Source organism: Bison bison, unplaced genomic scaffold (genome assembly GCF_000754665.1).
Source record: "Bison bison bison isolate TAMUID 2011002044 unplaced genomic scaffold, Bison_UMD1.0 scf7180017864220, whole genome shotgun sequence".
Lineage (NCBI taxonomy): Eukaryota > Metazoa > Chordata > Mammalia > Artiodactyla > Bovidae > Bison > Bison bison.
The window spans coordinates 742,622-758,329 of record NW_011494792.1 but is presented as its reverse complement, the minus strand read 5'-3'; the positions used below and the strand labels follow the sequence as shown (position 1 = coordinate 758,329).

General features: G+C 39.9%; 1 protein-coding gene across 2 annotated transcripts; it reads left to right on the top strand.

The window, feature by feature from the left end:
- The first annotated feature begins 724 nt into the window (after positions 1-724).
- Positions 725-13,256, top strand: LOC104992620 (chorionic somatomammotropin hormone 1). 2 transcript variants are annotated; one of them, XM_010845568.1, is made up of 5 exons: positions 725-938; positions 8,135-8,319; positions 9,924-10,031; positions 12,016-12,195; positions 12,910-13,244. In XM_010845568.1, the coding sequence occupies exons 1-5, from the start codon at positions 767-769 to the stop codon at positions 13,090-13,092; spliced, it is 828 nt and encodes a 275-aa protein (XP_010843870.1). In that variant the 5' UTR covers positions 725-766; the 3' UTR covers positions 13,093-13,244. The 2 variants fall into 2 exon arrangements, with proteins under 2 accessions (XP_010843870.1, XP_010843871.1); XM_010845569.1 differs by lacking the exon at positions 9,924-10,031 and having other exon boundaries at positions 729-938; positions 12,910-13,256.
- The last annotated feature ends 2,452 nt before the right edge of the window (positions 13,257-15,708 follow it).

Below are 15,708 nucleotides of genomic sequence, written 5' to 3'. Positions count from 1 at the left end.
ACCCACTGGGACTGAATAAAAAGTCTTGAGACACTGCACAGTTTGCATCTCCAGTGGCTAAGACAAAATTCTTTGTGACGATGCTGCAGAATTGCAGCGGACCCCCACACAAGGTGTACATAGATGGAGTTGGCCACCCACTGACCTCCCTGAACAGGAGGGTACAGGAAATCCATCCCAGGGCAGAGGAAGCCTGTCCTAGTTCTTTAACCGTAGACATAGACCACCACTACCACTGAGGAAGAGTGTGGTTTTTCTGTAATAAACATTAACACACATACATTTAGATGTTAAATTTTAACACAAGTCAAAATTGAGATAGTAAGACAATAGGATAGATAGGGTAGCCTATATATAGGCTTCCCAGGGGGTATTGGTGGTAAAGAACCCACCTGTCAATGCAGGAGAGGTAAGAGACACTGGTTAGATCTCTGAGTAGGGAAGACCCCCTGGAGAAGGGCATGACAACCCATTCCAGTATTCTTGCCTGGCAAATCCTCCTGAACAGAGGCGCCTGGTTTCTATAGTCCATAGGGTCTCAAAGAGTTGAATACACCTGAATCAACTTAGCACGCCCGCATAGGGTGTATACAGATACTGAAATTTTCTATTGCACAGTGCACTGGTCACTTGAAGGCCACCATCACTGTGATCTTTCCCTATTGCTCTTATGCAGGCACCAGCATTGATAAGAGAGAATAAGGTAAGAGAGAAGCAGTGAAAACTCCACCCCCAGGGTGTGACTAATCAGTAGCACCCTATTTCTATGGTTGCCAGGTTTTCCTCCTTAGGCATTCCCCACCACAGATTTCCTCCATTCAGTCCTGTTGGGCCATCTCCCCATCAGCAGCAGTCCTCATCCTGGGATTTCTCTCCAATCCTCATGGCTCCAGCATCTAGCCATCGTGGGCACCAGTGGATTTGTGACCTTGTTCGAGGTATATAAGGCTATGGCATGGATTATCTGTGTGGTTCCACTCCATCTGGACTGTCACAGATCAGCTACTTCACTCTCCAAAAGCCTCAAATGCCTCCCTTCTGCCCAACCAATTGCCCCGAATGCCGGGATCTCTCCCCTGCTTCAGCTCCCTGACCCCCTGGTGCAAATTGATTCTGCTTGCTTTCCCACCTCCTTCTATCCTTCATCCTAGTGAGTTTTGCATGAATCTATGACTTCCTTTCCAGTGGTCAGGAACTCCTGATATATCTCTAGAGGTACTTAAATGTGCATTGCTATGCTAAGTCACTTCAGTCGTGTCCGACTCTGTGCGACCCCATAGACGGCAGCCCACCAGGCTCCCCCATCCCCGGGATTCTCCAGGCAAGAACACTGGAGTGGGTTGCCATTTCCTTCTCCAATGCATGAAAATGAAAAGTGAAAGTGAAGTCGCTCAGTCGTGCCCGAATCTTAGCAACCCCATGGACTGCAGCCCACCAGGCTCCTCCATCCATGGGATTTTCCAGGCAAGAGTACTGGAGTGGGGTATTAATTTCTTTTTTTAACACCATCCTTGTAGAGGAGGGGGACAAGAAGAAGCAAATGTAGAAAAATATGGAAACCTATTGAAAATGTGTTCATTTCTTATTTCCCCAGTATCTGTCGACTCCCCCATCCTGCAACACAAATTAATGCAGCTCATGTTTTCCTAGACTTTTCTCTAGGTACAGAGAGTGGGGGACAGTCTCTAGGTGCAGCATACAGGGCTTCTCACTGTGGTGGCTTTTCTTGTTACAGAGAACGGTCTCTAGGTACACAGGCTTCAGTAGTTGTGATATGGAGTTCAGTACTTGCAGTTGCTAGGCTCTAAAGCACAGGCTCAATAATTGTGGTGCATGGGACTAGTTGCTCTGTGACATGGGAGATCCTTCTAGATCAAGAATCGAACTCATGCCTTCTACATTGGCAGGCTAATTCTTTACCACTGAGCTTCCAGGAAAACCCTGTACATGAATTCTAGATGCATCCATGGAGAGAGATGTACTCCATGTCCACCTACTCCTCCACCATCTTGTTGACCCCAATGTATGTATGTCTTAGAAAATATTTTCCTTTTCTATTGAGTTCAGTAACAAAGTCATCACCCCACAGGTTTACTGTTTATTTTTTTTGTAAAGAACATATAAGCTCCATTGTTTTAGGCAATTTCAATTATACAGCACAATCTTATCCCTTATAGTCACCACGCTCTACATTAGAGCTTCAGACCTCATTAAATGAGAATGTATAACCTTTTAGAAATCTCTCCTTATTTTCTGCACCCTCCAGCTCTTGGCAATCACTTTCCTGTTCTGTTTCTGAGTTCCAATTCTTTTTAGATTCCAGATAATTGAGATCATATGGTATTTCTCTTTCTCTGACTTATTTTACTTAGCATCAGGCTCTCCAGTTTTATCCATTTGCCACAAATGGTATATTTTCTCCCTTTTTAAAATGGCTAAATAATATTCATGCACACACACATATATACCATATCATATTATTTTAATCTGTTCACCTGTTGACAATATTGAGATTGTCCCTCTATCTTGGCTACTGTGAATAATGCTTCAATGAACATGGGAGTACAAATATCTCTTTAAGATAATGATTTCATTTCCTTTGAATATATATCCAGAAGTAGGACACTGTGGTTTCGTTTTAGTCATTAAGTTGTGTCCAACTCTTGCGACATCATGGACTGTAGCCTGCCAGGCTCCTCTGTCCATGGGATTCTCCAGGCAAGAATACTGGAGTGGGTTGCCACTTCCTTCTCCAGGGGACCTTACCAGCCCAGGAATCGAACCTGGGTCTTTGAGGTAAGCTTTGAGCTTTGAAGTACGCCAGAAGTAGGATTAATGGATCATATAACATTACTCTTTTAAATTTCTTGAGGAATCTGCACAGTCGCTTTCCGTGGGAGTTGCACCAATTCACACTCCCAGCAACAGTGCACAAGACCTACTGTTTCTCCATACCCTCATCAACACACGTTATTAATATTTCTTACCTTTTTGCTAATGGCCATTCTAACAAGTATGGGGGAAAATCGCTTGTGCTTTTGATTTGCATTTTCCTGGTAATTACTGATGTTGAGCATCTAGTCATATACCTCTTGGCCATCTGTACATCTTATTTGGGGGAAAAATGTCTATTCCATAAAGCTGTAGCATATATTTTGTTTACTGTATTCCAATATGCAAAACTCAGTTGCCTATCCATACACCAATAGCAAACTATCTGAAAGAGAAATAAAGAAAACTATAAATATATAAATTAATAAAAAAGCAATGACATTTGCATCAAAACATATACACAGGTCAACAGGCCAGAACAGAGAATCCAGAAAGAAGCACACACCCATGTATTGTCAATTAATGTATGACAAAGGAACCAAGAATATCCAATGGGAAATGATGGTCTCAATAAACGGTAATGGGAAAACAGGATAGTTGTACACAAAAAAATTAAACTGTACCAGAAACTGATTTAAAAGTTTAACATAAAACCTTAAACCATGAAACTCCTAGAAGAAAACATTGAGAGAATCTCCTTGACATATGTCTTTGCAATATTTTTTTTGTTTGTTTCACACAAAAAGCAAAGGCAGCAACTGAAAAAATAAACAAGTGGGACCACATCAAACTCAGAGGCTTCTGCACAGAAAAGGAACCCATCAACAAATCAAATGGCAACATATAGAATGAAAGGAAATATTTGCAAATCACATATTTGATAAGGTCTTACTATCCAAAAATATATGAGATTCATACAACCGAAGAGCAAAAAACATAAATAAACCCAAATTTTTAAAAAATCAAAGGAAGAATAAGGGTTTTGTTAGATCTGGAGATTAGACTGTAGATGAGAGACACAGCAAGCTTTTCCTACCAGAACAACAAAAGCCTATGTCTTCCTTGCATTGCTTCCTTTCATGTCCACTCATCTTTTTGACGATTATAGTTCTCAGTTCACATCCTTCATCAAAAGCAATCACCCCACAGGGAGCTCTAATATGTGCTAGGAATAGCTCTAATATGTGCTAGTTTTTGTGCTACTGTACCAAAACTAACATTTACACAGTTACTAATTAGAAGCACAAGCTGGAATCAGGATTGCCGGGAGAAATCTCAATAACCTCAGATATGCAGATGACACCACCGTTATGGCAAAACTGAAGAGGAACTCAAAAGCCTCCTGATGAAAGTGAAAGAGGAGAGTGAAAAAGTGGGCTTAAAGCTCAACATGCAGAAAACGAAGATCATGGCATCTGGTCCCATCACTTCATGGGAAATGGATGGGGAAACAGTGGAAACAGTCAGACTTTATTTTGGGGGGCTCCAAAATCACTGCAGATGGTGATTACAGCCATGAAATTAAAAGATGCTTACTCCTTGGAAGGAAAGTTATGACCAACCTAGATAGCATATTCAAAAGCAGAGACATTACTTCGCCAACAAAGGTCCGTCTAGTCAAGGCTATGGTTTTTCCTGTGGTCATGTATGGATGTGAGAGTTGGACTGTGAAGAAAGCTGAGCGCCCAAGAATTGATGCTTTTGAACTGTGCTGTTGGTGAAGACTCTTGAGAGTCCCTTGGACTGCAAGGAGATCCAACCAGTCCATTCTGAAGGAGCTCAGTCCTGGGTGTTCTTTGGAAGGACTGATGCTAAAGCTGAAACTCCAATACTTTGGCCACCTCATGTGAAGAGTTGTCTCATTGGAAAAGACTCTGAGGCTGGGAGGGATTGGGGACAGGAGGAGAAGGGGATGACAGAGGATGAGATGGCTGGATGGCATCACCAACTCAATGGACATGAGTTTGGGTGAACTCCAGGAGTTGGTGATGGACAGGGAGGCCTGACATGCTGCAATTCGTGGGGTCACAAAAAGTCGGACATGACTGAGAGACTGAACTGAACTGAACTGAATGAGACATATAAAGAGCAAAGTAATTAATTGTCAGCGTTTACCACTCCATTGTTTTCTATATTCTGTCTCAAATTGAACCAGTTAGTAATGAAACATGAGTTAGGGTGTCTCAATAATATTTGGATAGAATATCTTTTAAAAATGGGAGTATTTATGGATATTAATTTGGGGTGATTTATTATTACTATTTTGATTGTATTCCTTTTAATTATCTGCTACATCAGGTTAAGAATTTATTATAAATATTAATGCCAATGTAAAGACACATAGTACTGAAGTTACAGTATCTATAAAAGGACAAAGACAAAATATGAGGCAGGAAGAGAAATTATAGAAAATCCGCAATGGTATCAAAATAAGGGACAGTATTGCATAGAGAGAAAGCTAACTTCTCAAAGTTGCTTGAGGCACCAAAAACAGCCAGATGTAAAAATCCAGATTAATTTGAATACCAGAAACTGGACCAAAAGGAAAATGAAGTTCAGAAAAATATGGTGATGCTAAAAGCCAAAATTTAGACAGCAAGAGGATAGGGTAGGACATCTGTAGATACTGAAATTCAGGAATATATGAAAGCAAATACATTAACAAGAATCAGGAAAAACAAAGAAGAAAAGGGTCTGAAAAATAAATCATCAAGAGGTTGGATAGCCTGATCAAAAGAACAAGAGAATTGATAGGAAAACCAAAATACAAACACCTGTGTAAACAGGAGACCCAGATGATGCTCAGGAGAGAAAGCCTGGGACTTAGTGGACCAGAGAACAGAGATTCCAGCATCAAGAACACAAACTCTGCAGCAGGGCTCATATCTATGAATTTCTGGGAAGAGCCCCAGTTTCTTTTTTTTTTGACTTTCTATTTTTTTAATATAAATTTATTTATTTTAATTGGAGGTTAATTACTTTTCAATATTGTATTGGTTTTGCCATACATCAACAAGAATCCACCACGGGTATACACATGTTCCCCATCTTGAACCCCCCCTCCTACCTCCATCCCCATACCATCTCTCTGGGTCATCCCAGTGTACCAGCCCCAAGCATCCTGTATCCTGCATTGAACCTGGACTGGCAATTCGTTTCTTGTATGATATTATATATGTTTCAATGCCATTTTCCCAAATCATCCCACCCTCTCCCTCTCCCACAGAGTCCAAAAGACTGTTCTATACATCTGTGTTTCCTTTGAGCCCCAGTTTCAATGCTTAGGCACAATAGCACCTAAGATTGTTATAGGCAAAGAGTATAGCTTACTGGGAAACAGTGGGTGACTATTTTGGGAGGCTCCAATATCACTACAGATAGTGATTGCAGCCATGAAATTAAAAGACGTTTACTCCTTGGAAGGAAAGTTATGACCAACCTAGACAGCATATTAAAAAGCAGAGACATTACTTTGTCAAAAAGGTCCACCTAGTCAAGGTTATGGTTTTTCCAGTGGTCATGTATGGATGTGAGAGTTGGGCTATCAAGAAATCTGAGCACCAAAGAATTGATGCTTTTGAACTATGATGTTGGAGAAGACTCTTGAGAGTCCCCTGGACTGCAAGGAGATCCAACCAGTCCATCCTAAAGGAGATCAGTCCTGGGTGTTCATTGGAAGGACTGATGTTGAAGCTGAAACTCCAATACTTTGGCCACCTGATGCTGATTCACTTGAAAAGACCCTGATGCTGGGAGAGATTGAGAGCAGAAGGGGACAACAGAGGATGAGACTCTGTCATCACCGACTCAATGGACATCAGTTTGGGTGCACCCCTGGGAGTTGGTGATGGACAGGGAGGCCTGGCATGCTGCAGTTCATGGGGTCGCAAAGAGTCAGACATGACTGAGAACTGAACTGAACTGAACACTGAGAAAAGGACACAAGTGTTTATCAGTTTATTTTGCTCATTAAACTACAAGGTTAATGCATAGTTATCCATTGATAATTGATTCCTTCAGTTTACAGTGTGGATAACACACTGAGATCCTCTTCAGTCATATATTGGATATTTAGATCTGTTATATGATCACCAAATTATATTTTAATAGAAAAAAATCCATATAGTTAGCTGTCTTCCAATAAATGATCAATTACATTCGGATTTATCGTATTCTGCTATCCTTCAGTTCAGTTCAGTTCAGTCTCTCAGTTGTGTCCAACTCTTTGCAACGGCATAAACTGCAGCATGCCAGGCTTCCCTGTCCATCACCAACTCCTGACGCTTGCTCAAACTCATCTCCATTGATTCGGTGAGACCATCCAACCATCTCATCCTCTGTTGTCCCCTTCTCTACCTGCCTTCAATCTTTCCCAGCATCAGGGTCTTTTCCAATGAGTCAGTTCTTTGCATCAGGTGGCCACAGTATTGGAGCTTCAGCTTCAGCAACAGTCCTTACAATGAATATTCAGGAGTGATTTCCTTTAGGATTGACTCATTTGATCTCCTTGCAGTCCGAGGGACTCTCAAAAGTCTTCTCCAACACCACAGTTCAAAAGCATCAATTCTTCAGTGCTAAGCTTTCTTTATGGTCCATTTCTCACATCCATACATGACTATTGGAACAACCACAGCTATACTTATTGCCTCCTATATAGTTTAATTTTTAAAAAGCACAAAGTTCCATGTAGGAATTATGTGCATATTTGTCTTTATGTATAACACATGCATATACACACAGAAATATATGTACACAAATATGCCTATGTTATATGAACTATTATTCTCCTTGCTTGTCCCAATAAGCTTAGATGTTCAGAGATACAGTCCCACAATTCTCCAACTTAATTCTGCTTTTTGAAGAGTCACTTCTTTTACTTTCATCACTTAATTTTAAATAACCATTTTATTCTTAGATACCATGGCAATATACAACTAAGAGAGGAAGAAACCTTAAAAATTCTAATGTTCTTCTTTTTCAGTCCCTAAGTCATATCCAACTCTCTGTAACCCCATGGACTGCAGTATGCCAGGCTTCCCTGTCCTTCACTATCTCCTGGAGTTTGCTCAAACTCTTGTCCATTATGTTGGTAATGCCATCCAACCATCTCATTCTCTGTTGCCCCAATCTCTTCCTGCCCTCAGTCTGCCCTAGCATCAGGGTCTTTTCCAATGAGTTGGCTCATTGGATCAAATTCTGCTCAGGGCAACAGGGAGAGATGAGGCTTCCCTGGACAGGATGGCTTTTGCTAACCCCAGGCTAACACATCATCTCAGAGTGGCTCATGTTTTTATTTATGCAGGGTCCTGCCTGCTCCTGCTGCTGGTGGTGTCAAATCTACTCTTGTGCCAGGGTGTGGAGGATTATGCACCATACTGTAAAAACCAACCTGGCAACTGCCGGATTCCCCTTCAAAGCCTGTTTGAGAGAGCAACATTGGTGGCTAGCAACAACTATAGGCTCGCCAGGGAAATGTTCAATGAATTTGTAAGTACTGTACTTCTTGCTTATTTCCATAAGAAATTTTGATGAAAGTGAGTGGGATATATTATCCTTTAAACAAAAAGGCTGCATCAGCCGAACTTCAAATAACACACTTCCTAAGTCAAACATGGCATCAGCTCATAAGATGTGTAAATCGAAGAAAGGATCAATTTCATGAAATCTCAAAGACTCTTAAAGAGTGAAATATCTGCTTCAATTTTCTTTCAGTCATTTTAATTTTAAAATTTTCAAAATAAATTTAAAGCACCTGTGTTTGTCACCTTGAAGGTGTGTGTTAGTCTCTCAGTCATGTCCTACTCTTTGCGACCCCATGGATTGTGGCATTCCAGGCAAGAATACTGGAGTGGCTTATCATGCTCTTCTCCAGGGGATCTTCCTAACCCACGGATTGAACCCATGTCTCCTGCATTGCAGGCAGACTCTTTACCATCTGAGCCACCAGGGAAGTTTGGAGTCCCATTAAATAATACCACTGACTCAGTGGATTAAACAACATAAACCTATTTCCTCACAGTTCTGGGGACTAGAAGTCCTAGATCAGGGTGCCAGCAAGGTCCGGTTCTGGTAAAAACTCTCTCTTTCCAGGTTGGCTTCTTCCTGTGTCCTCACAGGTTGAGAGAGTAGAGAAGAGAGACAGAGGCAGAGACACAAAAACAAAAGAGAAATCTCTCTGGTGTTTCTCCTCATAAAGACACTAATCCTACTTGATCAGTGTCCCACCCTATGAGCTCATTTAACTTTAATTAATCTTCATAAAGGCCCTTTTCCAACCACAGTACATACTGAATCCATGTCAAGAAAACAAAATGATGATAGTTTTTTAAATACTACTAAACATTGTTTTGTCTTCCCTGAGAGCTCAGTTGGTAAAGAATCCACCTGCAATGCAGGAGACCCTGGTATGATTCCTGGGTAGGGAATATCCCCTGGAGAAGTGATAGGCTACCCATTCCAGTGTTCTTGGGCTTTCCTTGTGGCTCAACTGGTAAAGAATTCGTCTGCAATGTGGGAGACCTGGGTTTGATCCCTGGGTTGGGAAGATCCCCTGGAGAATGGAAAGGCTACCCACTCCAGTATTCTGGCCTGGAGTATTCCATGGACAACTCCATGGGGTTGCAAAGAGTTGGACACAACTGAGCAACTTTCACTTCAAACATTGTTCTCAGATTGGCAATGAATAGGTTTAGAAGTACAACAGAAGGATTGTTTAGAATTGGAACCAATTATTCTCTTTCTGATGAAAGTACCAAGTGGCCCACTGTAGAGCAGACACTGATAAAAAGTTGTGCTCATGTTTCTATTTGTGGTAATTTTAGCATTTGCTGTCCTACTATTAACTGGAAAGGACGAAGTTAAACCTGGGAAGAGCAAAGAAGGGAAGAGTTTCAAGTTTAGGAAAATTAGGTGAAAAACAATTGTTTATAGTGATAATGGGAAAAAATAGGAAAACTAATGATGTTCAATTGTTATGTAACCCTTATTAAAAAAATTATACATCTATCAGCTGTGTTAATATTCTGGTAATGAATTCATTTATTGAATGCCAAAATAACCCAAAGGAATTGAATGTGCTTGATCACTCCCAGAATAAACAGTATGGCGAGGGCAAAAACTTCACTTCCAAGGTCATCAACAGCTGCCACACCAAATTCATGACTACCCCTACTGACAAAGAAGCAGCTGCAAATACAGAGGTGAGGATTTTATCTGGGTTTTTCACTTGAGCAACTGAGACAGTGCACTCGTGTTACTAGGCTTTAGATTATTAGAGTAATGGTAACTGCACATGCAGAGAAATGTGGAGGAGTACTAAGCAATCAAAGAGAAAATTACATTATGCAGTTGATAACGTATGAATAGAATCAAGTGATGACTAAAGATCTGTAGTAGCAAAAAAAAAAAAAAAAACAGATCTATAAATTCCCATGTAGATAACCTTAGTTTAACCAACGCATTAGGCCCAGGATTGCAGCTATTATACTGTATGAAAGCATGGGTTGAACGAAAATTCTGTGTGTAAAATATATAAGGTTGGCAGAATTCATGGATATATAAGAAACACAACCACAGTTTTGAGTATTCCCTGTAACCAGTGATGCCTACACAGGAGTCACTCCTACACTGCACCATTTGAGACATTGCTTCTGACTCTCAAGGCTCTCCTGATTCTTCTGCTTCTCTGAAACCTACTTCATTATCATTCTCTATGACTCTTCTGTTACTTTTATTCATAATTATGAGTCTCCTCCCCAGATGTCCTATAAAATATCATGTTTTGCTTCTCATGGTTGCAACAATTATCTCTGTTCTGATGAAAACACAGTCTACAAATCAAGCCTCAATCATTTATCCCAGCTCCAACTTTTTTTCATTTTAATTGTTCCTTTCTGATTCCCACATGAACCACAATCCTAACATTATTTAAAATATTTTCACATACATCTTCTCTTAAATACAATCTGTTCTCTTACTAAAACTTTGTTAATAATATCAACATTCTTTCCATCTGCTCAGCATCTTAATAATGGAGATGATAAAATGAAGGAAGAAGGTCAAGGAGAAGGAGGATGTTTTTAATGAATTTAAAATAAATTTAAAATTTACTGAGGGCTATTATACTGCCATACAATTTATAAAGTGCTCTGTGTTCATTACTATGCTTAATCCTCACAAAAAATCCTGTAGCACAGTGACTGTTATTACACTTCCTGAGATGAAGAAACCAAGGCTCAGAAAAGTTAAGGGATTTCCACCCATCACACAGGTAATAAGCAGTGAGTCTAGCTTTCATCCAACTCAGAGTTCTCACTCTTCATCTTTAAGCTACAAGACCCCCTGAAAACTTATATTTCTATTGCAATGTCTATTCGCTTCTTCTCTGCTCTTCATTTCCTGTACCACTAAAGTATTTCATGCCCATCAAGAAATCAAGACTTTTAATTAGAGATATTCAGCCCCTGGGAGTTTCAGGCCCAATCCTGGAGTAGTGGACTCAGTGGAGGGGACCTTCCATTGTGAATCCCACTGATGCTGTTACTAAAGACAACACTGTGCCATTTTCTGCCCGGACACATGTCAATAGAAAGACTGCTCTGATAGCAAATAGGACTGGTGTTGGTATGGATTGAGGAAAATGTGTTTAAGAATTTCATGTCTTCTTCATTATCTCTTTGTTCAAATATCATAAAACTACCAATCAGAAAATGAATACACTAATGAATGGTTTGATTCATTAATACAAATGAATCATCAGGTGAAAATGATGTGGGCATGGGTAGGATCCATGTTTCCTGGGTCAGGTACTCTAGGCCCATATTGAGTTCCAACAAAATATTTAGATTTCTCTCCCTGGACAAGCAAAGCATTCAAATATAAAAAAACTCACTGAGCAGATGGTCTAATTTCAGAGGGGAAAAGAAAATATTTCATGTTCTAAATTAGAACTCATCAAAAGGATGATTTATGTGACAGTTTTTTTTTAAAGAATTTCAGCAAAGTATAAACTAATAATATACATTTTATAATTTTATATCCTTAACATCTTTAAATTTTTTTGCATACACAGAGGAATAATAAAGGGTTTTTTTATATGCTCAGCCTCCCTGAGCAAAAATCACATGTTACCAAGCCCACTGAATTTTGTTTATTTTAATGAGATTGTTTCCTGTGATTGTTTAGGACGAAGCCCTGTTTAGGTTGGTTATCAGTTTGCTCCACTCGTGGGATGAACCTCTGCATCAGGCAGTCACAGAGTTGTTGCACAGGAATGGAGCCTCACCTGATATCTTGGCAAGGGCTAAAGAGATTGAGGACAAGGCCAAAGTACTTCTAGAAGGTGTGGAAATGATACAAAAAAGGGTGAGCCATCTCCTGAAGCCTTCTTTGATTTCCTTATGAAGGAAAGAAGATGACCTCTGAATTGAGGAATGAGTTTTGAAACATCTCACTTTGTAAGGACAAGATTCAGACCTTCTATATTCTAATTGCTGTTATATAAAGCGAGAGCCTAATCATTCATAATGCTAGATTCTATTGTAAGTGAGTTAGAATTCAACTACAATTTTTGACAGGTGCAGCGTTCCCTGCATTGCACACAATTCCACCAAAAGCTAGCCTCTTACTGGGCACATGTGGTTGAAATACTTTCATGGGTAAGAGAACTGGAGCATAGAATTTGTAAGATCAATGTTTTCTTAAAAGCAACCCAGGTGATCTGCTACTGAACGTCTGCTCATATTCTTTCTTTGTCCTCTTCAAAGTAAAGGATGAGAGTGGAAAGGAAGGGAAGAGAAAGTCAAAACCAAACTCATACTTGAGTTCTGCTTCTTGATTTTAGATTGCTAATAGATTTTCCATACGCTGGCTCCAAATTCATGTCCAGAGAGTTTCGTAAGTCTTCCCCAATCTTAATTTGATAATAAGAAGGAACAAAGAAGAGCAAATACTAATAAAACTCATAAAATTAAAAAATAATTAAAAAATATTAAAATTTTTATTTTTAATTAATTTAAAAAAATTGAAAAATAAAAAACTAATAAAACTCATAAAATTCATTATCTTTTGGGTGCTTAGGTTCATCCTGGAGAGAAGAAGAACGAGCCCTATCCAGTGTGGTCAGAAAAGTCCTCCCTGACAGCAGACGATGAGGATGTGCGCCAAACTGCCTTTTATAGAATGTTCCACTGCCTACAAAGGGATTTGAGTAAAATTAGCACCTACATCAATTTGCTTAAGTGCCGATTCACCCCATGCTAAGCCCACAATTAACCCAACCAGTCCTGAGATGGTTAGTGATGATCCATCCCGTCAAAAGCTTCTTTGAGTTTTATAGCTCTTTAATGCATGTTTGGGTGTAATGGGTCTCATCTGAAACAAAATAAACACAGATTCTGTAGAGATGTCAAAATCTAAGAAGGAAATTTGTCAATGTCTTTATCTTCATTTAATAGAAAATCAAAATAAAATCCATCCCTACCTCTGAGAGAAAGAATTTTCCTATTAAAATTGGTCACAAATAGCAGGAACTGACATGACAAAGACCATTAAAGAGCTTACTAAAGAATCACATGAAATTATTCTGGGTCAAGTTATAAGAATCAAAGAATTAGATAATTACTTATTGTGCTGGTCATGCTACCAAGAAGACTGAATTCTGAGAATTCTTTATGAAAGCAAGCCACAAACTGTCAGCCGATTCTTATATTGTCTCAGTGTTACAACAGACAATATAAGTGCTTTGCACATGGCTACTTAAATAGCATGAGGTTTACTAAACTGCCTAAAAATTGTTAGAATGCTGTCTTAATCCTTCTGGGCTGCTGTAACAAAATATCATAGAATTATAAACAATAGAAATGGATTTTCGCAGTGTGATCAGATAAGGCCCTCTTTCCGTCTCACACTTCTTACTATATCCTCACATCAGGGAAAGGGCTAGAGAAATTCCATGTGTCTGTTATATATAAAAGCAGTCATCTCATCCAGGAGGCTCCATCCTTTGTCACCTCCATAACTTCATCACCTCCCAAAGGCTCCACCTATGAAATACCATCAATAGGAGTCAGGATTTCAACATATGAAGTTTCTGGGCGACACAAAGGTTGAGACCATAGCAGACACAAAGGTGAACTGGCTCTATCCTCCTCCAGTGGCTGTCTTCACCCACACTCCACTGCAATCTCATTTCCTGCATCATCTGGCAAAAATTCCATAGGTTCTATCACTCAGGTTTAACAAGTCTAGCTTAGTTAACTGTCAATTGTCCCCCAACTAGGGAGTCTAGACGATTGTCCAACTGATCACATAAAAACCAAGTAGCTAAGAAAGCTGGATTCATAAACACATTTATCTGAGAAGTGAGATACCATTCTCTCTTAAAGTAACTATCCTTGTCATTAATTATTTGGCCTTACACACATGCCCTAGTAGGTCCCCAAATTATAAAATCATCCAAACAGACTGAGTCTCTACTGAGACTGAAGCAATGTGACTGGATTAGGGTTGCTCTGCTTATTCAGTTGCCTCCAAACAACCTGGTATGAGGGCCAATCTCTTGACTGGCTCTCCTAAGATTCAGTGATGTTGCTGGGCTGGTTTACAGCATCTTAGGGCTTTAGCAGTAATTCCTAGTAATCAGAAAATGGGAAATACAAAGGTAGAAGGGAAAGGGGGGATGAATAAGAGAGAAAGAAGAGAAAGACAGAAGGAAGAAAAAGCAGCAAAGGGAAAGTGAGTCAAGGACTTGGGTAGTGAAGGATGAAATGCTGTTAGAACACTTTATTTTTAAGGATGCAAATATATATGCATTTTTTAATATCCTAAAAGCAAATATCTCATATTCCTTTTTATTTCCATTTTATCTTATTACCTCTTTTTTCTGAAATTGTCCTTTATATTAGATTCAGTTCAGTTCAGTCACTCAGTCGTGTCTGACTCTTTGCGACCCCATGAATTGCAGCACGCCAGGCCTCCCTGTCCATCACCAACTCCCGGAGTTCACTCAGACTCACGTCCATTGAGTCAGTGATGCCATCCAGCCATCTCATTCCTGTCGTCCCCTTCTCCTCCTGCCCCTAATCCCTTCCAGCATCAAAGTCTTTTCCAATGAGTCAACACTTCACATGAGGTGGCCAAAGTACTGGAGTTTCAGCTTTAGCATTATTCCTTCCAAAAAAATCCCAGGGCTGATCTCCTTCAGAATGGACTGATTGGATCTCCTTGCAGTCCAGGGGACTCTCAAGAGTCTTCTCCAACAACACAGTTCAAAAGCATCAATTCTTTGGCACTCAGCCTTCTTCACAGTCCAACTCTCACATCCATACATGACCACAGGAAAAACCATAGCCTTGACTAGACGGACCTTTTTTGGCAAAGTAATGTCTCTGCTTTTGAATATGCTATCTAGGTTGGTCATAACTTTCCTTCCAAGGAGTAAGGGTCTTTTAATTTCATGGCTGCATTCACCATCTGCAGTGATTTTGGAGCCCCAAAAAATAAAGTCTGACAGTGTTTCCATGGTTTCCCCATCTATTTCCCATGAAGTGATGGGACCAGATGCCATGATCTTCGTTTTCTGAATGTGGAGCTTTAAGCCAAATTTTTCACTTTCATTTCATCAAGAAGCTTTTGAGTTCCTCTTCACTTTCTGCCATAAGGGTGGTGTCATCTGCATATCTGAGGTTATTGATATTTCTCCCAGCAATCTTGATTCCAGCTTGTGTTTCTTCCAGTCCAGTGTTTCTCATGATGTACTCTGCATAGAAATTAAATAAGCAGGGTGACAATATAGAGCCTTGACATACTCCTTTTCCTATTTGGAACCAGTCTGTAGTTCCATGTCCAGTTCTAACTGTTGCTTCCTGACCTGCATAT

Coding starts and splice junctions, on each gene's coding strand:
- LOC104992620 (XM_010845568.1), top strand. CDS start 767: ATGGTTGCCAGGTTTTCCTCCTTAGGCATTCCCCACCACAGATTTCCT. Junction 939..8,134: donor GATTTGTGACCTTGTTCGAG/GTATATAAGGCT, acceptor TTATTTATGCAG/GGTCCTGCCTGCTCCTGCTG. Junction 12,196..12,909: donor TGGAAATGATACAAAAAAGG/GTGAGCCATCTC, acceptor TTGGGTGCTTAG/GTTCATCCTGGAGAGAAGAA.